At 44.7% G+C, this 24,484-nt stretch overlaps 1 protein-coding gene across 1 annotated transcript; it reads right to left on the minus strand.

Moving 5' to 3' along the window:
- Positions 1-596: 596 nt before the first annotated feature.
- On the minus strand, positions 597-8,080 carry LOC142503320 (uncharacterized). Its single transcript, XM_075615471.1, has 5 exons — positions 7,132-8,080; positions 6,372-7,034; positions 2,788-2,906; positions 1,379-1,443; positions 597-891 (listed from the first exon to the last, which is right to left on the minus strand). The coding sequence occupies exons 1-5, from the start codon at positions 7,463-7,465 to the stop codon at positions 597-599; spliced, it is 1,476 nt and encodes a 491-aa protein (XP_075471586.1). The 5' UTR covers positions 7,466-8,080.
- Positions 8,081-24,484: the final 16,404 nt, after the last annotated feature.

Here is a 24,484-nt window from a genome sequence, read left to right on the forward strand (position 1 = left end):
AGTCATATGGTCACTGTAAATATGCCAAAATGTTATCTTTTTTTAACATAATTAGAAATGACCTTACTTGGGTATCCTTGGCTTTAAATTACATCCATAGCAGATTCCTCTCAATTTCTGCAACAAATGTAAAATTCATTTGGGCTTTATTGGGCGAATATATGAACATCATAAAATGAGCGGAAGGCAATTAATATTAATATCAGGTTCTTAATATTACTATCTGGGTGATATTACTACTTATGAGTGAACTTTGGAAAATAAAGTTCGGTCTGTCTGATCCCTGCAGTTCTCTCTGGTTTAAATAAACCTGTCTGGGTCTCAGGTGTATATGTGCGGAGAATGGAGATGGGTTATCCCGTGTAATAGTGATACAAGCACTGATAGTAAACAGCACTGATACACCCATGTTTGCTAAGCAGTCTTCCGCCATAAGACCCCTTGTGGTGCTGGGAGATACCTTCAAGCCTGATGAAGACAATAGACTATTAGGTGTCTTCCCGCGCAGGAAGGTGTCTCATGTCAGAAGACTGCTTAGTTAATATGGGCCATTGTCCCTTAATAGCATCACTCTTGGACCTCTAGTCACCGGTCCCTCAACCGGTAATGAGATTTAAGGTCCTTTCTTGTCTGTGGCAGCAGGTGTTTCCAGATGTAAGCTGAGGAAAATCCGACCGTTGACTCACTCGTGACGTCAATTTAAGGCCAATATATCCAGCCTCGGAGCTTGAGATGAAGGGATCCAAACGACCAACTTGTTCAGCACATCGAGTGATAGGCTGACGTTGGTAAACACAACTCGAGCAATCTGCAGACTTTGTTCTGTGGAACACTGGCTGGGTGGAGGAGGATGATCTTTTCTTAGCCGTTGGTTTTATCAGCTGCTTTCCACTGGTGAGGAGCATAAATATTTCCAGGCAAGAGGAGGGCAGCTTCCAAAAGTAACCGCAGGTTTGGGAAATATTGTGGGTGTACAGAGTGATATTTATTGTTGTGCTTTAAACCCCTTTGGTAGCCAGGGGGTTAGGGCTAAGGTTGCCAGTGTCCAGTATTGAACCAAACTGTCCTTTATTTGGACGCTCTGTCCAGTAAACAATGTGAGGTAATACTGGGCATGTATGTGTCCGGAATTACCTCTCTGGACCTAGTGACCTGAGTAATGCAGCCAATCAGGAGGAGGTGTCAGGAGCCTGAGGGTGGGGCCAATGAGAGGAGGAAACAGCATGGAGCGGAGTTGGTGAGAGGGGTGGGTTGGTGCAGGTATCTAGAGCGTGTCCCATCTTTCACCATTGTGTCCAGTATTTTTGGAGAAGCCACCTGGCAACCCTAGTTAGGACTGAGATCCTGGGATGCAATTTGAAAGACTGATATAACCTACCTTGTAAAGTTGTTGTCCTGGCTGAGGGATGCTGTTGACTGGAACTGTCCCTTTTTGTAATTACACTACATTTCCATTTTTGACACTTTAATAAAAACAACAACTGTGTAAATGGAATTTTATCTTTCTAAACCCACAGAGCCTCCATACATATATAAACAAGCCGAGATTAAAAAATAGTATGCAAATAAATGGTAATGTATGCACAAAGTACAGATAACAATAAAACAGGATAAATACTATAACAAACTTTATGCACCTGAAAATGTGTGAATATTTGCTTAACAAGAACAAACTCACTAAATAATCACACAATGAAAAGACAAATAAAATCTAATTTCACATTACTCTGCAAAGTAAACAGAAGAACTAGGAATGTCTAACAAGGGGAAGATATTAATGTAATTTAGTTATGTGCTGCTACCGTCCCATTTACTGCCTTCAATGCTGCAAAGGCCTGTAGCATTTCTTATTAAGATATTTTACCAGGATAGATACACTGAGATGTTTTTAAACATATCCTGAAATAGCACGAGGAGCCTTTCCCAAGTGTACAAGAAGTGTAAAGGCTCCAGGCAGGGAAGGAATCCCAAAACAAGTGCCCTCAAAAAACTCTTTGAACTGTTAAAAATAAAACCTCTGCATCAAAAATGTATCCCAAGGCCTCAACAGACAGTCAGGGACATTTAGTCGCGACCAAATCGCCACTGGCATCTTGCCGCCACTTACCTCATTGCAGAGACATCCCCGCCGGACGCTTTGCCGCAAAGGTTAGCCCCTAACTTTACCCCTTACCGTAACAAGAAACGGTTCTTAACCCCTAATACTAATGCTACCCCTACCCAAAAAAAATCTTAGCCCCTTACCCTAAAACTCTGTACCCTAATTCTCTACCCTAAACTCTGTAGCCTAAACACCGTACCCTAATTCCCTACCCTAAAAACCTTAACCCTTACCCTAAACCCTGTACCCTAATTCTCTACCGTAAAAACCTTAACCCCTTACCCTTAATCCCATACTCTAAACCCTGTACCCTAATTCCCTACCCTAAAAACCTTAACCCCTTACCCTAAACCCTGTACCCTAATTCCCTACCCTAAAACCTTAACCCCTTAACCTAAAACCCTGTACCCTAATTCCCTACCCTAAAATCCTTAACCCCCCTGTAGCCTAATTCTCTACCCTAAAAACCTTAATCCCTTACCCTAAAACCCCATAGCCTAAACCCCGTACCCTAATTCCCTATCCTAAAAACCTTAACCCCTTACCCTAAACCCCGTACTCTAATTCCCAACCCTAAAAACCTTAACCATTTACCCCAATTCCTACCCTAAAAACCTAACCCCTTACCCAAAAAACCCTATCCATAACCCCCACCCTAACCGTTAAAATCCCTTAAGTTAACTTACCTTATTGGTGAAACGGCTGAGTGTCCACCGGCGGAGCGGCTGCGGCAAAGGGTCTCTTGGCGGCTGAATGCTGGAAGAGACTTGGTCATGGTGTGATGGCCGCAGCCATATGTCTGATTCTGTCAACAGAGGCCCAATCCCAGGCTCAACGGCCTAAGGTGATTCATCGCATTGGGTCCCACGGAGAACTATCCTGCGCGCCGGTTGAAGCCCTCGAATCTCCAAGGCGCTTGAAGATCACTTTCTGTTACGCCGGTGCTGCCCGCAGACCAGACCCGTTCCTTTCACTGAGGTGAGGAACGTATAGAAGCACGCACCCGCAGCAAAGGGAGCGTGTCCGGAGTGTGGTGATATTGGCGTTGCCAGGCCAGGTGTATTTCGCTAGCAATACTTGCCGGTACCGGTGTAGAAATGCCGTTATCGTTGCCGTTAACCAAGGTCTGGGATTGGAGAATACGGGAAGGTCGTTTGTCCAAGCAGGGGTCTAGAGCCAGAGAGAGACGTCCGCCAAGCCAAGTCGTAACCTGAGTGAATGAGAGAGAAAACGCCAGAGTAATAATCCAAGTGAAAACTATGTCGAGCAATGAATGATAGGAAGGACTGGCATTATAAAGTGTGGCTGACCAATCAGAAGTGAAGGCAGACCTGGAGGACTGCGTGGAGCCATCCTGGATAGGTTCCCTTGATTGGCAGGCAGGTGAGGACTCTTGTCTTGACAGGAGATCATATTACTGTGTTGGGGGCGGGTCTTCACTGCCAGAGCAGTGAATAAATTAACTTCGCCCGGCGCGCGCTGTTCCGGCGCGCGCCCGAGCAACATGGCGGCCGCGTGAGGTACTGCAGGAAACCGGGGACGCCGAGGACGACGGGGAGCCCCCAGAACCGACGGAGGTGAGTAGCGCTGGCGAGGGGTGCGCGCCACGGCAGCGGGAGGGAATCCATCAGCAGAGGAACCGGGGCGCGGGCGCCGCGATCCCTGATTCCTCACAGTACCCCCCCCTTCAGGATCGGCCTCAGGACGATCCTTCCATGGTTTTGATGGAAACTTCTTACGAAAGCGTTTGAGGAGTCCTGGAGCATGAATATCTTTCAGGGGTACCCATGACCTCTCTTCGGGTCCAAAACCTCTCCAGTGGACCAAGAAGTGGACTTTACCTTTAGAAAGATGGGAATCCAGTAGAGCCTGTATTTCATACTCTTCGTTACCCTGTACCATCACAGGATCTGGTTTCGAAGTGTGATCCGGAAAGAGGCTACTGGAGATAAAAGGTTTGAGAAGTGAGGTGTGAAAGACATTCGGAATTCTCATGCTTTGAGGAAGTTGGAGTCGAAAAGAAACCGGATTAACCTGCTCCAAAATAGAAAAGGGACCCAGGAACCTAGGAGCCAATTTGAGGGAAGGCGTTTTGAGACGGATGTTCTTGGATGATAGCCAAACCTTGTCCCCGGGTTTGTATTCGGGTGCTGGGCGACGGTGACGATCAGCCTGATTTTTAGATGTCAAGGATGCTTTTTGTAATGCAGATTGTATTCTGGACCAAGAGTCTTGTAGAAGAGCAATATGTTCGTCCACGGCTGGTACCCCAGAGGATCTTTTAGTAATAGGTAGGCGAGCCGGATGGAATCCGTAGTTGATAAAGAAGGGAGTCTCGTGCGTGGACTCATTCCTGGAAGAATTGAATGCGTACTCAGCCCAGATAAGTAATTCTGCCCAGTCATCCTGAGAATTAGAGACGAAGCACCTTAAGTATTTCTCGAGGGATTGATTAACCCTCTCGGTCTGTCCGTTGGATTGAGGGTGATATCCAGAAGAAAAGGAAGACGAGATACCTAGTCTCTTGGTGAAATTTCTCCAGAACTTGGAGACGAACTGGGAACCCCGATCGGACACGATGGATGTAGGAATCCCATGGATCCGGAAAATCTCTTTGGCAAAAATATCCGCAAGGGCGGGTGAGGAGGGTAATCCTTTGAGAGGGATAAAGTGTGCCATCTTGGAAAACCGATCTACTACCACAAGAATGGTATTCATGCCATTCGACCTAGGTAACTCCACAATAAAATCCATCGAAATGTGGGACCAGGGACGCTCCGGAATAGGTAAAGGTAAGAGAAGACCCTGAGGTTTCTGACGAGGAATCTTGTTACGCGCACATACCGGACAGGACCGTGTAAATTCCAGAATGGTTTTAGCCATATTGGGCCACCAAAAGGTACGACGGATGAGATCCAAGGTTTTCTTGAATCCAGGATGCCCTGCCGAACGGACGGCGTGTCCCCAGTCCAGTATTTCAGGGATAAATTTGGGTTCCACATACAAAGAGTCTTTAGGAACCACAAGACCGGACGGGAGGTTCTCTTGAGACTTGATGATCCTCTCCAGATTCTTGAATGCCACAGCTGCTAAGATTCTTTGTTTAGGGAGGATGGATTCAGTGGTTTTCTCTGATCTCTCTTCAGAAGAGTATTGCCGGGAGAGAGCATCCGCCTTGACGTTCTTAGTGCCGGGAATGTATGAGAGAACAAAATTGAATCTAGAGAAAAATAACGACCAGCGAGCTTGGCGAGGACCTAAGCGACGGGCATTCTCAATGTACAATAAGTTCTTATGGTCCGTAAGGATGGTGAAAGGCTCTTTTGACCCCTCCAAAAGATGTCTCCATTCTTGAAGAGCCATTTTGACGGCCAAAAGTTCCCTATTGCCCACGTCATAATTCCTCTCTGCCGATGAAAATCTTTTGGAGAAAAACCCGCAAGGATGAAGTTTATCCTGGGAAGAAAATTTCTGCGACAGAACCGCCCCAGCCCCACAGTCCGAAGCGTCAACCTCTAAGGTGAAGGGGAAATTTGTGTTAGGGTGTCGAAGGATGGGAGCAGAGACAAAAGTTTGTTTCAGTGTCTCGAATGCTGTGACAGCTTCTGGAGACCAAGATGAAGGGTCTGCACCTTTTTTGGTCAGTGCCGTGATAGGAGCGACAATGGTGGAAAAGTTGCGGATAAACTTCCGGTAATAATTAGAAAAACCCAAAAACCGTTGAACAGCTTTGAGGGAATTGGGTTGTGGCCAATCCACGACGGCCTTTAACTTTTCTGGGTCCATGGCCAAACCTTTGTTGGAGATAATGTATCCGAGAAAAGAAGTGGTAGACTGATGAAAAATGCACTTCTCCATTTTAGCAAACAACCGGTTCTCGCGGAGGCGTGAAAGCACAAACTTCGTATGGATGACATGATCCTGTAAGTTTTGAGAAAAAATAAGGATGTCATCCAGGTATACAATGACAAATATATTTAGAACGTCACGAAAGATGTCATTGATGAAGTCCTGAAAAACTGCCGGTGCGTTGCATAACCCGAAGGGCATCACTAGATATTCGTAGTGTCCGCTACGGGTGTTGAAGGCAGTCTTCCATTCATCGCCCTCCCGGATGCGGATGAGGTTGTATGCCCCACGGAGATCCAGTTTAGTAAAGAGATTGGCCCCCTGAAGTCTATCAAAGAGTTCGGAGATGAGTGGGAGTGGATAACGATTCTTCACCGTGATATGGTTAGACCCCGGTAATCAATACATGGTCTGAGAGTACCATCTTTCTTTTTGACAAAGAAGAATCCAGCCCCCGCAGGAGAATTGGAATGACGTATGAAGCCCCGCTTAAGATTCTCACGAATATATTCGTCCATAGCTTTGGTCTCGGGCAATGAGAGAGGATAAGATTTGGCTTTCGGCAAGGTATAACCAGGTACCAGATCAATCGGACAATCGTAGGAACGATGAGGAGGTAGAAGTTCAGACTGAGCCTTGCTGAAAACGTCCAAGAATTCGGCGTATGGAGAAGGCAACTCCCTTAGAGAATTTGATGTATTGGCTAATAGAAAGGATTGTTGCTTGATAGAGGACAAAGGTTTTTCTGACCTTGACCTCCAGTTAATAGGGTTAGGAGACACCCAATCGATGAGTGGATTATGCTTCTGTAACCAGGGCAAGCCAAGCGTGATAGGTGTTCCTGGGGCATGAATAACATCAAAACCCAGAGTCTCTTTGTGAGAAGGAGTAGAAAGGGTGATAGGTCCGGTCTCTAAGGAGATATAAGCCGGGGTGAGAGGTCGATTATCAATCCCGACCAAGGCAACGGGAGAGTCCTTCCTGGAAAGCGGAATTTGATTTTGCTCAGAAAAGGTTTGATCTATGAAATTCCCTCCTGCGCCGGAATCGATAAATGCAGCAGTGGAGGTGCGGAAAGTCGGTCCTGAAAGAGAGACGGGAATAGTCAATCTTTTGGGAAGTTCCCTTCTGGGAGGGGGACAAGGAGATTCAGTACCCAGAGAGCGCCCCTTCGTACTCACTGGGCTTAGTCGTTTCCCGGAGATGGAGGATGATTACGGGTACGCTGCTCAGAAGCTCCGCAATGATGGCACGATTCCCCAGTAGAGCGAAGTTGTCGTGACGGTACCCGAGGTTGCTGAACTCCAAGTTGCATCGGCTCTGGAGCCTCCAGCGCCGGTAACGGGGATACGACGGGTCTCTGGTTAGTAGAGAACCTGGAAAAGGAAGCACGGAAAGACGTAGCCCGGGGAAGCTGACGCTGAGCGCGGCGTACCTGAAGGCGCTGATCCATACGAGTAGCCAGGTTGATGAGATCCTCCAGTAACTCTGGCCTGGTGTGGGAAGCAAGTTCATCCTTCAGAGACTCCGATAGACCTCTCCAGAAGGCGGCGACTAAAGCCTCCTGACCCCAATGAGTCTCAGCTGCTACGGTTCTGAATTCCAAGGCGTATTGACCCACAGGCCGACGTCCCTGTGTAAGTTCTAGCAGGGTATCAGAAGCAGTCTCTTGACGTGCGGGGATATCAAAAACCTGTCGAAAGTCCCGTCTGAAGGCCGCGTAATCGCGGGTAATATCAGGGCATAGTTCCCAGATCGGAGAGGCCCATGCCAGTGCATTACCTGTGAGCAGACTATATACGTAGGCTACCTTTTTCCGGCCAGTAGCATACAGCTGGGGAGCCATCTCGAACTGGATCTCGCACTGGTTGAGAAAACCACGACAGGTGTGTGGATCCCCTGCGTAGGGCCTTGGAGCCGGAATCTTCGGAACTGAAAATGAAGTGGAAGATAAGTCAGACTGCGCCGGGGGTGCAGCCGCAGGCGGAGCCTGTAAAGGGCGGTCCGATACCTGTTGGGAGAGGAGAGCCACTTGATCCGTTAAGGCCTGTATTTGTTGGTACATGGCCGTCATCATAGAGTCCACAGTCTGGTCTGCGTCTTGTGGGCTCGACATAATGTTACGCCGGTGCTGCCCGCAGACCAGACCCATTCCTTTCACTGAGGTGAGGAACGTATAGAAGCACGCACCCGCAGCAAAGGGAGCGTGTCCGGAGTGTGGTGATATTGGCGTTGCCAGGCCAGGTGTATTTCGCTAGCAATACTTGCCGGTACCGGTGTAGAAATGCCGTTATCGTTGCCGTTAACCAAGGTCTGGGATTGGAGAATACGGGAAGGTCGTTTGTCCAAGCAGGGGTCTAGAGCCAGAGAGAGACGTCCGCCAAGCCAAGTCGTAACCTGAGTGAATGAGAGAGAAAACGCCAGAGTAGTAATCCAAGTGAAAACTATGTCGAGCAATGAATGATAGGAAGGACTGGCATTATAAAGTGTGGCTGACCAATCAGAAGTGAAGGCAGACCTGGAGGACTGCGTGGAGCCATCCTGGATAGGTTCCCTTGATTGGCAGGCAGGTGAGGACTCTTGTCTTGACAGGAGATCATATTACTGTGTTGGGGGCGGGTCTTCACTGCCAGAGCAGTGAATAAATTAACTTCGCCCGGCGCGCGCTGTTCCGGCGCGCGCCCGAGCAACATGGCGGCCGCGTGAGGTACTGCAGGAAACCGGGGACGCCGAGGACGACGGGGAGCCCCCAGAACCGACGGAGGTGAGTAGCGCTGGCGAGGGGTGCGCGCCACGGCAGCGGGAGGGAATCCATCAGCAGAGGAACCGGGGCGCGGGCGCCGCGATCCCTGATTCCTCACACTTTCGTCCAACCATTTCTTCATCTTTGCTACGTTTCTTCGCTTTTCATAACGGACACTCTTCCTCGCACATCCTCTCTCGGCCGTGTGGTGCGTTCTAGGAAGGCGCTGCCTATATATTGGATTGCTCGCTTTACCATGTGTTTCACGCATTTGCTCATTATGTAAAATGTCGGGGAGCGTTTCTTGCCCCACACAGTCAGTCGTTTCGTCCTAAAAATTGCTGGAACTGACATAATGTCAGGAAAAAATGTTCCCCAATGTCTGACTGTTAGTAAGAGTGATTTATCAATTACTTCCTAGCCTCTATATCAGGGGTGGCCAACTCCAGTCCTCAAGGGCCACCACCAGGTCAGGTTTTAAGGATATCCCTGCTTCAGCACAGGTGGCTCAGTCACAGACTGGAGCTGAAATATTTGCGCAAATGCTGTGTGTTGATTAGCAGGGAACTACACGGAAGAGACAGAATCCCTGCTGATGTGCTCACTTCCACTGATAATGAAAATAAATGCATTTTATTATATTACTTCAAAGTAAACATATCCAAAAATTCATTAAAACCTCAAAAGATAGCGCAAATGTGTACTGAAAACATTGAATGAGTTGTCTTCCCCATAAGGGGTTCCACCCTGATTGATTATACCAGAGGGTTAATATTGCCCCTTGGGACTGTTATGTATGGTTTGAAGGGAAAAATATGCCATGCATTTAGTGCTGGAGATCATACAAAAACCACTGTTGACTCAAGGCTATGGGTGTGAAGATCTTCCATATTTAACCAAAACAGTAGTGCCTGCATTAATCCAGGCTTCTGTATTGTGGCAGATTGCCAGGGTTGATGTCGTTATCCGACGCGCGTTTCGCTCCGTACATGGACCTTCTTCGAGGGTGGGCGGGTCACTGCTCCCAGCGGCTATTTAATTGCATGATTGCCATGGTAACCAGCCAAACAGGTTACTTCGCTAGTGTGTTTTGGCACGAAGTAGCCAGCCAATGGGGAGACATGTCAACAAAGACATTGACAGTTACAGCAGTGTGTTCCCGTAAAAACTGAGGTATCTTATCGATCCATAGTAAGATAAAAAAAAGATGTGAATCTCCCAAACTGGCAGTGTTTTCAAATCTTAATCTCGGGCTAAATTAGATCTGACGCTGTTCTCTAGGGCAGCGCTGCGCAATCTTTCCTGCTCACGGCCCCCAACCTCAGCCTGCTTCCCTCCCTGTTTGTGCCCCCACTCCCTTACCTCCTCTCCGGCTCCCGGAGTCAAATGACGTAGCAGGGTCATGTGACGTCACATTGCCATGCCAAAGTGGCGTCACATGACCATGACGCCACGTTGCCACGGCGACGCGTCGCCAAAGAGAAGGTAAGTGAAGTTGCAGAGGCCTCACGCGATCCCCCAGCATTAATTTAAATGCTTTAGGGAAAGAGCGCAGGACCCCTGCAACTGCTGCGCCCCCCCTGAATAATCTTGCGAGCCCCCCAGTTTGCGCACCGCTGCTCTAGGGAAAGCCCCTTGTTGGGGTACCAGACTCCTTCCCTATTATACATTTTGTAGACTGGGTTGTATCCATCTCATATGATTGTATCATTTTCTTGTTGCAACCACTACATCCAGTTGATGCAAACGTTATGTTACACATACAATATGGTTTGGATAGAAGTGGCGAATAGAGGTTTATTACAATCTTCATGTAGGCGGACATAACAGTTAGATATGGCCCCTTTATTGAGCCATACATCTCGGGGAGGGTTAACTGTGGTGATATGCATAAAATATTCCAAGTGTTTCAAACACCTTCGTACCCTGATATTGATGTTCCAATACTATTAGGGTATGTATATCGTGTCAGGATGCCATCTCATATATTATATGGAGTAAAGAGTATCCCGTCTCAGAGACTCTCATGGACGTCATCTCTCTTTTGTGCAGAAGTTATGTATCCCTTCCTTTTAGGTTTTAATCATATTCAAAGGAAGCTGAGCACCCCCTCCCCCCTTTTCTTGATTATCAGGGTCACAAGTGTGTGCTTCTTGATTTATTTATGTGTATATTTGAGTCAGAGATTGCTGATCTGAAGAGGCAACTTGCAATATTGAGGGACATTGGCAATCTTGAAAGGGAATTAGAGCTCACTGAGCAGGCCCTTGCTTCGCCTAGTGGTGCAGATGGTGGCGGTGTTAGTGAGGAGCAGGTAGGTAGCTTGGTTGCTGTTAGTGAGGAGCAGGTAGGTAGCTGGGTGACAGTTAGAAGGGGAAGCAGGGGCAATAGGGAGAGGCAGGTCGTTCCTGAGCAAACACATCCCAATAGATTTGCCATGTTGAGTGAAGATATTGGGAATGTTGGGGCAGAAATGGCAAGGCTGGGGGAGACTAATTCCTCTAGCAGCCAGGGGAATAGTTCCTCCAGCACAGTGGGGACTCAGGATGCTCAGATACAAAGAAAGATTGTGGTGGTAGGGGACTCCATTATTAGGAAGGTAGATAGGGCAATCTGTTGCCAGGACCGCATGAACCGAACAGTTTGTTGTCTCCCAGGTGCTCGGGTTCGGCACATTGCGGATCAGGTAGACAGATTGTTGGGGGGGGCTGGGATTGACCCGGTGGTCTTGGTACACGTTGGCACCAATGACAAAGTTAGAGAAAGATGGAGGGTCCTAAAAAATGATTACACGGATCTAGGCGAAAAGCTTAAGGCAAGGACCTCCAAGGTAGTATTTTCTGAAATACTACCAGTGCCATGCGCTACCGCAGGGAGACAGTCAGAGATCAGGGAGGTTAATGCATGGCTAAGAAAGTGGTGCAGGAAGGAGGGGTTTGGGTTTTTAGAGCACTGGGACTCCTTTTCTGAGAGGTGCCATCTATATTCTAGGGACGGATTGTACCTCAATGAAGAAGGATCTTCTGTGTTAGGGGGAGAATGCTAAAAAGGTTGGAGGAGATGTTAAACTAGGATGGAGGGGGAAGGGGAATGAAACAGATAATGAACTAAATGGAATAGATGAAGATACAAGGTGGTATGGAGGTAGAATGGGGGCAAGTGCAAGTTTGACAAGCAGTGAGACACCCATAGTAAATACAGATAATACTAGAAAACTTCTAAAGACTAAACAAAGTGGGCGCAGAAAGGATGGAGCAGATAAGATAATAGTACAGGCTAAAAAAAAACTGAAATGCATGCTTGCTAATGCAAGAAGCCTGACAGATAAAATGGGGGAGCTTGAATTAATAGCTGCAAGGGAGCAGTATGATATCATAGGCATTACTGAAACATGGTGGGATGAAACTCATGACTGGATAGTTAATTTAGAGGGTTATTCTCTTTTTCGGAAGGATCGAATAAATAGAAGGGAAGGTGGAGTATGTTTATATGTTAAACCGTATCTAAAACCTATTATAAGGGATGATGTCTATGAAGGGAATGATGAAAATGTAGAGACTTTGTGGATAGAAATTAGCAGTGGAGGTAAAAGTATAAAGAAAATGTTTGTGGGAATATGCTATAAACCACCAAATATCTGTGAGATTGAGGAAGGTAAAATACTTTTGCAAATGGAGAAGGCATCAGAACTGGGTCATGTTTGCATAATGGGGGATTTTAATTATCAAGACAGACTGGGGTAATGAGATTAGCGTTACAACAAAAGGAAACAGGTTTTTGGGGGTGCTTAAAGACAATTATATGACCCAAATTATTGAGGAACCAACCAGGAGAGGGGCAATACTGGATTTGGTCATATCAAACAATGTAGAAGTAATAACAAATATTCAAGTCCTGGAACATTTGGGTAACAGTGATCATAACATGGTCTCCTTTGAAATAAATGATCAAAAAACAGATTACTTGGGTTCAACAAAGACCTTCAACTTTGGAAAGGCAGATTTTAATAAACTGAGGTCTAATCTAGTAGTAATACAATGGGATGATGTTTTTGCAGGGAAAAAATGTAGAAGATAAATGGGCAGTCTTTAAAACATTGTCAGAAAAGCACACTTATCAGTGTATACCCTTGGGTAATAAGTATAAAAGAAATAAGTCAAAACCAATGTGGCTAAATAAACAGGTAGGGGAGGAAATGGATAAGAAGAGGAAGGCGTTTAGATTTTTTAAGTCAGAAGGGACAGAGACATCGTATCAGAATTACAAGGAATGTAACAAAAATTGCAAAAGGGCAATCAAATTAGCAAAAATGGATAATGAAAAAAGGATTGCTATAGAAAGTAAGGTCAACCCTAAAAAATTCTTTAAGTACCTTAATAACAAAAATGTGAGAAAAGAAAATATAGGACCCTTTCAGTGTGAGACGGGTAGGCAGATTATTGGAGATAAGGAAAAAGCTGAGGTATTAAACAAATTCTTTGCCTCTGTGTTTACCAGGGAAGAATCACGTTCAATAGTAGTGCCGCAGGAGGAAGCCACAACCTCCATATTAATGAACAATTGGTTAACTGAGGAAGAAGTTCATAAGCGACTTGAAAAATGTAAAGTTAATAAGGCACCTGGCCCCGATGGCATACATCCAAGAGTTCTCAAGGAGTTAAGCTCAGTAATAGCAAAACCATTATATTTAATATTCAAGGACTCCATTTCCACAGGCTCAGTACCACAAGATTGGCGTAAAGCAGATGTGGTGCCTATAATTAAAAAGGGAGCTAGATCACAACCGGGAAATTACAGACCTGTAAGCCTGACTTCAATAGTAGGGAAACTACTTGAAGGTTTAATACGGGATAATATTCAGGAATACCTAGTGGAAAACAAAATTATTAGTAATAGTCAGCATGGATTTATGAAGGATAGATCTTGCCAAACTAACCTTATTTGTTTCTTTGAGGAGGTAAGTAGGAATTTAGACCAGGGTAATGCAGTTGATGTGGTCTACTTAGATTTTGCAAAGGCTTTTGATACGGTTTCACACAAGAGGTTGGTGTACAAAATAAAGAAAGTTGGACTCAGTAATAATATATGCACCTGGATTGAAAACTGGTTAAAGGACAGACAACAGAGGGTTGTCATAAATTGAACTTTTTCAGGTTGGGCTAAAGTCGTGAGTGGAGTACCTCAGGGATCGGTACTGTGACCCCTGCTTTTTAACTTGTTTATTAATGACCTTGAGGTTGGGATCGAGAGCAAAGTCTCCATCTTTGCTGATGATACTAAATTGTGTAAGGTAATAGAATCAGAGCAGGATGTAATTTCTCTTCAGAAGGACTTGGAGAGACTGGAAACATGGGCAGGTAAATGGCAGATGAGGTTTAATACAGTTAAATGTAAGGTTATGAATTTGGGATACAAGAATAAAAAGGCGACTTACAAATTAAATGGATATATATCTTGGGAATCCTTGATGGAGAAGGATTTAGGAGTGCTTGTAGACAGCAGGCTTAGCAATAGTGCCCAATGTCATGCAGTAGCTGCAAAGGCAAACAAGATCTTATCTTGCATCAAACGGGCAATGGATGGAAGGGAAGTAAACATAATTATGCCCCTTTACAAAGCATTAGTTAGTAAGACCACACCTTGAATATGGAGTACAATTTTGGGCACCAATCCTAAGAAAATACATTATGGAACTAGAGAGAGTGCAGAGAAGAGCCACCAAATTAATAAAGGGGATGGACATTCTAATTTATGAGGAGAGGCTAGCTAAATTAGATTTGTTTACATGAGAAAAGAGGCGTCTAAGAGGGGATATGATAACTATATACAAATATATTCAGGGACAATACAAGGAGCTTTCAAAAGAACTATTCATCCCACGGGCAGTACTAAGGACTCGGGGCCATCCCTTAAGGTTGGAGAAAAGGAAATTTCACCAGCAACAAAGGAAAGGGTTCTTTACAGTAAGGGCAGTTAAAATGTGGAATTCATTACCCATGGAGACTGTGATGGCAGATACAATAGATTTGTTCAAAAAAAGGTTGGACATCTTTTTAGATGGGAAAGGTATACAGGGATATACCAAATAAGTATACATGGGAAGGATGTTGATCCAGGGATTAATCCGATTGCCAATTCTTGGAGTCAGGAAGGAATTAATTTTTCCCCTTAATGGGGTTTTTTGTTTGCCTTCCTCTGGATTAATAAGTATAGATATAGGATAAAGTATCTGTTGTCTAAATTTAGCATAGGTTGAACTTGATGGACGGAAGTATTTTTTCAAACTCATCTACTATGTAACTATGTAACTATGTAAAAATGTACTAATATTAGTTAGCATTTGCCAGTAATTGCTCTCTCTATTGGGCTTATTCAATAAGCTCCAAAGCGGCAAACCACCGTGCGATCTGCCTTTTGGGGTTTATTGAATAAGTCCCTATGTGGAGATATTTGAGGGTCATGGTTTTTGGTGAAATGTCATATCTTTGCAGCCGCAAACGTATAACATTTGCACAACGGCCCAAACATATATTTAAAGTCTTTGTGAGAGTGCCATAATGTATTGCACAGTTGCCTTTCTGTCTATCTCGCTACAGTGGGCCCATTTTTCTATGATAAGGGAGCATGTGATCAGGGAGATACAATGATATACATGTTGATGGTACTGGACACAATGTTCCCTGTTTGTAGTGAGAAAGTGGCACTGCCGCCTGCAAAATAAACAGCCAGCGAAAAGAGACCTGGGACACAGAGCAGCAGAGGAGCCCGAGCTGTCTTATGACTTCATTATTTTTTATTTTCTATGCAGAATAATTGCAATGCAGACAGACACAACACGGAGTCCCCAGGGTACTCGGCTGTATTCTCCCTCTCATGAGATCAACAGGTAAATCTGCACACTTCACAAACACTGGGAACTGTAATACCCACATGTTCTGCGGTGCTGTTGTCTCCCACTCAGTGACAGATTGGCGATACATTTATTTAGACATCAAGTACACCTTGCTTGGTCAAAAAATATACTTTTTTTTAACAAATTCTTACTTTTAATTTGCATTCTTCATATGGGAGAGTTCCCACCCCCTATTCCATGCATAGTGTGTGTGTTAGCTTTTAAATTCCTGTATTTTCAATTATTTCTCAGCTGCTTGTCCGTAGAATGTGCAGAGCTTGGAGCCCGATTGTCTCTATCGTGCTCCTACTGATTGTCTCGGAACCTTCAGCTTCTAACGCTGCGGCCAGGGTGGCGCTGAGCGGGCGCTCACGCTGTCCGCGATGAAACACATTGCAGCAATGTGTGTGGCCAGCGTGCGCGAGCGCCTGCGCTTAGCTGCTTGCCGAAGCAAGCGGAAAAAAAATTGTCTCTCATTGGCGCATCACTTGAGGGCGAACCAGCTCCCCCCCCCTCCACTCACGCACCTAGCCGGTAGCCGGCCACAAATCTCCCGGTCGAGCAGGGAGCGTGATGTCACCGCGCATGAGCGCCAGCGCACCCACTCCCTGCCTGGCCGCAGCCTCAGAGCAAAGGTTGCAACATTGATGTGCTTATGTTACCCTGAAATACCACGTGTGTGTATCATATAGGTGATGTGCGATGTATGTTTCCCCCCCATAGGAGATTTTCCTCAATGAACACCTCGATGAAGAACTTGCCCGGCACGGAATAGGTTAACACTCTTGATTCCACAGGATATGTCAGTTGTTATTATAAATGACTTTCCAGTTAATTGCCTGTTTTGGTGAGTAGATGGTGGGGTCACAGCTGCTTCTATAAGCCGCTTACCTCATCCCCCTCACTGTAATAAATAATAGATTCAGCACCACCCAGACAGGCAGACAGTGGTTGTGTCACCCTCCCTTGGGACGCTCTTTTTTCCTGTCTGCCATTTGTTGCGGGTAGCATGTGTTAGCAAAGCACACATTAGATAGAAGTTAATAAAGCTGTCTTAACCTCAGGGGGACCAGCAATGCATTGCCCTGCACCTCTTGCACTGTAGGTGTTGCAGCCACAGGACCATGTCTAACTTGCTCCAAAATATGTTGTATTATTATTGTTCATCCGCTTTTCTTTCTCACTTTGCCGCTCACATGCTTCTATCTACTCCTGGCAGCTACCCTGCAAGCTCAGAACCCAAACCTACCGCGCCATGCAGTATATATCTGTGTCACAAGGAGGGCTACTGGGATGGTGACCTAATGCATGGGGTTCTCCACTCCAGTCCTCAAGACCCTCCAACAGGTTTTCAGGACATCCCTGCTTCAGCACAGGTGGACTGAGCCACTGATTGAGCCACCTGCGCTGAAGCAAGGATGTCCTGAAAACCTGACCTGTTGTTGAGTCTTGAGGACTGGCGTTAAGAACCCCTGACCTAATGTATACAACCAACGGCGGATTTGAAAATCCGCCACCCCATGGCACTTACACGTGTCCTTCTGCCTCCTTGGTGCCGCCCTCCATCTGCTTTAGAATCCCAGCGTCAAATGATGCCACAGACGTCAACAACGTGACGGCGCATGGCGTCACGTTGCCGTGGTAACGCGACGTCATGATGTCATTTGATGTTGCGACGTCACGTTGCCATGGCAACTAAATGCCATGTGATGTCACATTGGGGTATCCGTGGTATCTTTTGATGCTGAGGTTCCAAAGGAGATGGAGGGCGGCAACAAGGAGACTGCAGGACACATGTAAGTGCCTTCCCATTAGGCCCGATAGGCCACAGAGCGCGGCAAATGCATATGGGGGCGGACATTTCTGCTGCCCCTACATTTTGCCGCCTAAGGCCCGGGCTTAATGGGAAAACCACTAATGTATACAACACAAATCGTCAATGCTACATCCAATATGACAAATGATATACGGTAATTAAATACTCACCTGTTTTTCTCCCAGCAACTATTAACATCCTGTCCAAATGTAGCTTCCGGTTTCATGCACCGGACGCAGATATCTTAAAATAAGGAGTTTATTCCAGGTCAGACCTGAATGCAGACACAGGAGAAACCTCTTTCCACGGGTTCACGAGCTGGAAGACACGTGGCCACCGGAGCTTGGGGGATCTACCACGTACAGAGCAGCACGAGACTAACAAATATGCAGATAACAAATTGACAATGTATTTGTGACCCAGTGAATCACCAAATAAGCTTCACTCCTTTTTTTGCCAATTCACCCCTTTCTTCACAGTGCAACTGGGACCTTTCACAAGGGGACATGGGAGAGGCGCACACGTCTGCCTGGCACGGAAATACTGGATCAGGGTGATATGTCGACACTAAAAATAGATACGTAATAACATAGTTGCATGGAGTAACAGCTTCTCTGCTCCCGATATAGAACGACTCCCGAGACACGTCAGCTGATGAACATAGAGCCATCCTAAGGGCATTTTTTATTTACATTTCTGGCAGTGAAAGGGTTAAGAGTGGTTATGACAAAATGGTGCCTTACGTGCTAAAACAACCAACGTAGAAGCTGAATACGTGAGGGTCATCGAGTACTATCGCTATATATACGGAATTCCGCGCAAACGTTTTATACATCCATCTTTGTCCTGGTTGTGCTTCATGGTCGGTTGAAGTAACCTGAGAAGTTTCTGCTGCTTTTTAGACCATAACTTCCGTCTCAAAACGGCAATCCGATTTTGGACATTTTTATTACACGGGTTTGAAGCAAGGGGGTCTCCCGAGCTGGACCCCATTAATTTCAGCTCTGGGGACCCCCTGCTTCCAGCGATACTTACCTCTGAAGGGGGTGCCGGTATCTCTGCTTTTCAAAGCTCTCGCGTCATGTGGGCCAATAGGAAGCCGCACCGGACGACGTCACGGCTTCCTATTGGCCCACAGGACGCGGGAGCTCTGAAAAGCGACCATAATGTGAACCCTGCTAGCCAGCCGGAGCAGCTACCAGCACCCCCTATGGAGGTATCTTCAGAAGCAGGGGGTCCCCAGAGCTGAAATGAATGGGGTTCATCTCCAGAGAACCCTGTTTCAATCCTGTGTAAATATATATATATATATATAAAATATAATACTGAGTTAAGTTATGGTGAGTAAAAAAAGTGACAAAAACCCTCCACAGGAAAGCAAATATGCAAACCCCGCCTTTCCCCATTATCACCCAGCATACAGCACTTCCACTGCAGCAAGGGATTCTGGGAAATGACATGCAAATGAGCACACAGTGTCACTTTTTGCCTCAATAACCATTTTTAACATGGTTCCCTATAGGCTTAAGCTTGCTGCATGGTAGCCTCTCTTGCATTCCCAGTAAAATCAACCCCACACTGATGAGACCCATCAAGGTCGAAACAGCTGTCTGTGGGTGGTTTTCTGGGTATGCACCTTAACCCTGGCTGTGCTCAAAGCTGTGACCATGCAGCAAGCTTAAGCCTATAGGGAACCATGTTAAAAATGGTTATTGAGGCAAAAAGTGACACTGTGTGCTCATTTGCATGTCATTTCCCAGAATCCCTTGCTGCAGTGGAAGTGCTGTATGCTGGGTGATAATGGGGAAAGGCGGGGTTGCAGACCTGCCTAAGACATGCAGATGAGCATACAGTTATATTTGCATATATATATATATATATATATATATATATAAAATAAAAAAAGTTTGGATTGTCTCCTTAAGGAAAACAACTGGCCCAAGATTTGCTATACATGTCTCATAAGGGTTATCTTAAAATCTGCATACCCACATTTACATATAATTAAGATGCTGCTGGCACAGAGGAGCATTCCAATGTGGCCTGAAAAATGAGTAAATCGCTCAGAGAAAACATCAGCAACATTTTCAGTTGAAGAAAACGTGACAATTTATGCACAAATGAATCTTGTACTACTGATATCAGTGCCGGACTTACACATAAGCTAACTATGCTACAGCTGAAGGCCTCACATGGTCTCAAAAACAGAAAAAAATTAATGCATTCTAAGTTTTCAAAGCGGATGATAAATAAAGAAGATATAGGGGAAAGAAGATTCTCTATAAATATGGACATTTATGTTCAAATATGACCATCATGTGCATCGAAAGTGACAAACTTCGTATCTTATCATTTGAAGACATTTTCAATAACTTTACTCTCCAAAGATCACAAGAGAAAATGTTTTAATATTAAAATTAATGTGTTGTGCAAACACTGTTTCATTTTAGCTTCACACCATCATCGTTGTTTATAACAATGCTGGAATAATGCTTTCATTCATTTCAGTTTCAGGTTTATATTTTCAGTGGTCCCTTCAGTCAGAATAATAAATCTAGTTCTAATTATTGGGGCCTCCTAAACTTGACATAACTTAGGGTAGGAGTGAGCGATCTTTTTGCCTTGCACACCCCCCCCCCCCTGCCTGCTCTCCCCCCCTTACTTAGTCTGAAGCGTCAAATAATACTGCGGGGTCATGTGACGGCACGTGACCCCAGCGGCATCATTTCACACCGTGTTGCCATGGCGATGTGTCGCCGAAGCCGACTGAGTCACGGTAAGTGAAGTTGCAGAGGTCTTGCGCGGTCCCCTGGCCTTTCATTTAAATGTCTTGGGGAAAAGCGCGGGAGCCTCTGCAACCGCCTCGCACCCACAAAAAATTATCACGCCCCCCCAGCCCCCAGTTTACGCACACCTGGCTTAGGGCCTCAGAAGGTCAAAGTCCGGCCCTGACTGATATGGTGGTCCATTAAAAGGTATCACAAACTACATCGTATCTTTTTTTTCTCCGGGACAAATACAGATCGCAGTACCCTTTAATCAAAGAGCCAAGTATTTGGGAAGTTGGTCATTCTTTGGGGCTGGATAACGGAGGCTTTGGAATTGCAGCTTTTTTACCTTCATGTTATTTAGTTGTGAAACTAGTCCCTGTGCTATATTGCTAACTGTTATAATAATATATTTTTCTTCTATAACACCGACAGTATACATAACATTTTGTAGGCACAATGACTCCCTGTCCATAGAGCTTACAATCAAATGTTGGTCTCTGATGCACAGGGAGGCTGAGCGATTTTCCCAAGGTAAAAACGCAGCTGATTCAATTCAAGTTCACCTGCTTCAAAGCCAGTGATATCACCACGGAGCTACAGCTTCCGCCCTGTGCTTCTGCGTTTGGCTTTTGTGCCTAATTTGTAAAGGCTATTTGTTCTGATGGTGTCACATATTTAAGTGCTTTCATTCTTTAGCGCTACATTGAGCGTTGCTGAGTGAGACAGCTGGAATGGGGTTGGGTGGATGTCAGTAAAATAATTATCTTAGCAAATTATGTGCAGGCGAAGATATCAGAGAGGCCATGCACTAATAACATTATTGGGGACAGCTAAGCAGGTGGATTAGCTTTTACAATGGACACTGCAAGCAGGCGATAAGGATTCCTCCCCACTCCTTTGTCCAATAGCTGCTTCCATCATGTTTTCACATAATGACAAGGGCTGTAATCCTGGCAAATTCTCTGTGGGGGTTTGTTTTTTTTTTTGGCAACTTTTTTTCTACTCCCAAAAAAAGCCTTAACATTTTATCAGATATTTCCAGAGCTCTTCAGTGTGATAAAAAAATAAGTACAGCTTTACCCTAGAGAGAGTACTGTGGTAATGTTATGTGAGCAATAAAACTTTGCTCCGTTAACGTTGACCAGGCGTGGCCAACTCCAGTCCTCAAGGGCCACCAACAGGCCAGGTTTTAAGGACGTCCCTGCTTTAGCACAGGTGGCTCAATCAGTGGCTCAGTCACTGAGCCACTGATTGAGCCACCTGTGCTGAAGGAGGGATGTCCCTAATACCTGGCCTGTTGGTGGCCCTTGAGGACCGGAGTTGGCCACGCCTGATGTGGACTGTTCTATAATGCATCGGTCACTGTGGCACGGAAGGAAGCAAATGAACATTTTTATATGAATACACAGTGGTTGATGTGACAAATAAAAGTAGCAGTACCATGTATGACATGCATTTTTTTAAGTGTTTTAATACAATTAGACAAAGCACTTTGGGTATTTATTTACCATGATATCATACAATATTTATGCTAAAAAAATCAGAATAGTGGACAGCATAAAGTAAATCCCCTTTTCTTTAAATAGGAAGTGGAATTGTGTGTGTATATAGAAAGTAGGGGTGAGGTAGATCTGTAAATAAAGTAGTCATACGCCATACCTCCTAGTTCTATCTCACTACGACCACTTGGAATACACAAAATAACCAGATTAGGACATGAAACCTCTAAATTATAAGCAAAATGAAATAAGGAAACAAATAATGTATAGCCCCCAGCTTGTTAGTATAAAGGATTTCAAAGTTAATAATAGCACACAACGTTTACCTACATATAACATGATGGCAATCAGTAGCTCCAATGTACAAGGCGCAATAAGGTATTTAATGCGCAGTCATCTATACCCAGTTGTTTGATGGAGAAGGATGTCTGAGCTGGGTGTCTCTTGGCTTCCTGATATCTGGGTTCCATTCTACAGCCGGCAAGCAGGTTAAACTTGGCGTCCATGTGTACGCTACTCCCGTTCAGCTTCTCTCGTTCAGTAGCTTCTGCCTTAGCGTCCGTCCAATGTCCTGATTTCACCCCGTTCCCTTGGAGCACTACCACCAATTAACCCTACGCGTTTGGCTAGTGATAGCGTGGTCAGGGAAAGGTTCTCCATCCCATTTTTAATATGCCTAATATGTTCCTATTTGCTTGTTGTTAATGCTGTAATAGACCAATTAACACAGTGAAGTCCACATGGACATTGTAAAAGATTTTTGTTTTCGTTAAGCTATATTTACAAGGCATGAAATTGAACAATGCAAAAAATAAATGCAGGTTTAAACCTAACTAACTATTAGAATTGTGGTTGCTGCGGGAAGGGAAACTTGGCGATCGTATTTGTTTTAGATTCGGAGCGTTTTAAAAGAACCACTTGATGACGGCCAGGTATGATTGGCCCTAACATAGGGTCTTTCAGCGTGCGTGGCTAACGTTCCATTTATAAACCGTTTAATTATAAAAGCTATCTTATTCAATCTTTTGATAAAATGAATTAAAAAAAACTCTATATGCAATTTATCTTTCTTTTTCTCGTTGTCCTTTATCGATATCAATTTATCTCTGTTTAAATCTTTCGCTTTTTAAACGCATTCCCGATGGCAGCATCGTCATATTTGCGTTTCTTGAATTTCTTCCACACAGTATTTGACTATGCTAAAAAAAAAAAAATCTTTTTAATTTTTTAATTGGTCAAATTAGATTTTTGGGGCCTATTTTAGGAGCTCCTTTGCTATTCTTTATGCCATTATCGCATGTCCAAACCACATCTAAACTGCTTTTTTAGAAGCGGTTTCACGCTCTAATAATGCGATCGGTTTGTCAAACAAGCCTCAAACGCAAATGTTTTGCCCACAACTGCTATTCTAGTAATTCGATTACGCAAACCGATTCTAAAAACTCACATTTTTTTAACGCCACCTAAACGCGGGCGAGGTCGGTATTGCAAGTTACATCCAGAGCCTAGAATATGGGTTTGGCTGAGAGAGCAAAACCCATGTCAGACTGGGGATGTATTAGCATTGCCTCCGGTCATTGCGCTTTCAAAGCAAGTACAAACTGGGAAGCTGTAAAATCAAGCGGGTTGTCACTTTTTTTAGAAGCCGTTGAGAACAAGTGATTTGCAATAGAAAATGCCGTTTTTTTTTTTCACATTTCATCCCGATTCTTGTGCACATTTCATACCGTGCGGTTTGGCAATGACCACTTTGGAGCTACTAAAATAAGCCCATGTGTGTTCATTGTGGATAGTGATTACTGGTTGCTAATTTAGAATTGTTGTTATCCAGATTTTTTGTAATAGGTCCAAGTATTTACAATTTTACTTATTTTGTCTAAAAAAAAATCACAATCTAAAAATACACTCTTGGGGTTCTCTGTCTTCCCCGTGTGTTACTACTTCAACAGTGTTATTACTCCACTATGTGAGTGTTCCTTATAAAAACAAAACAGATAAAATAGCACAACTTTCAAGGACCCAAATGCATGACGTTTGAGGGATTCTGGGTAAAAAAATAAATAAACGTGGTTTCTTTTAATGGAAAACGAGTGAGTTTACAGGAGGCTTAAACTGAGTAAGACTCAATCAAAATGAGTGGGACCTGACATAGAACAAGAACAGTGACTATGAGTGCTTGTAAATATTACATTGTATCAGTGTTTTCAAAATGGAAGGATTTCACAGTGAAATACGTGATCCGTGGGAAATCATCGCATTAAGGCTTCTTTCTCTTCTTATATACTTTTAACGTGTTCCTTCAGAGAAAAACCTGTAAAGAATTTCTCAGCTGGTCTTATTTATGAAAATATGTCACAGAAAAATAGTAATCATGAACAAATGAGATTGTGCTCATAGGCCACCCCATTGAAGATGACAGTAATATATTCTACTCGGTGCACTCATTTGCATGTCACTATCCAGAATCCTCGCCTGCGGTTTCACCAGGAGTATAACAAGTGACAAGGGGGGGAATGAAGCAGGCTTGGGGTAGCACTGGGAGATATGCAGATACATTCTGGGGGTTTTCTGTCTTTACTGATATTCTACCTATGATTGAAATTGGCTACATTTGACGAAGGCACTAAAGAAAGAAATAAGTGAACAATGGACACATGGATGGCTCACTGTGTGATTGGTACTTCGCACTATAGAGGGATGTGGCAAAGCACACCTCTTCAACCATGAATGAGCAATGTATGTTGTGAACGGCTAGTATTTCTGGGGATGTTTTGGTCAAAGGGTTCAACGCAAGGGCATTCTCTCCCAGTGCA

This window comes from Ascaphus truei, chromosome 10 (genome assembly GCF_040206685.1).
Source record: "Ascaphus truei isolate aAscTru1 chromosome 10, aAscTru1.hap1, whole genome shotgun sequence".
NCBI lineage: Eukaryota > Metazoa > Chordata > Amphibia > Anura > Ascaphidae > Ascaphus > Ascaphus truei.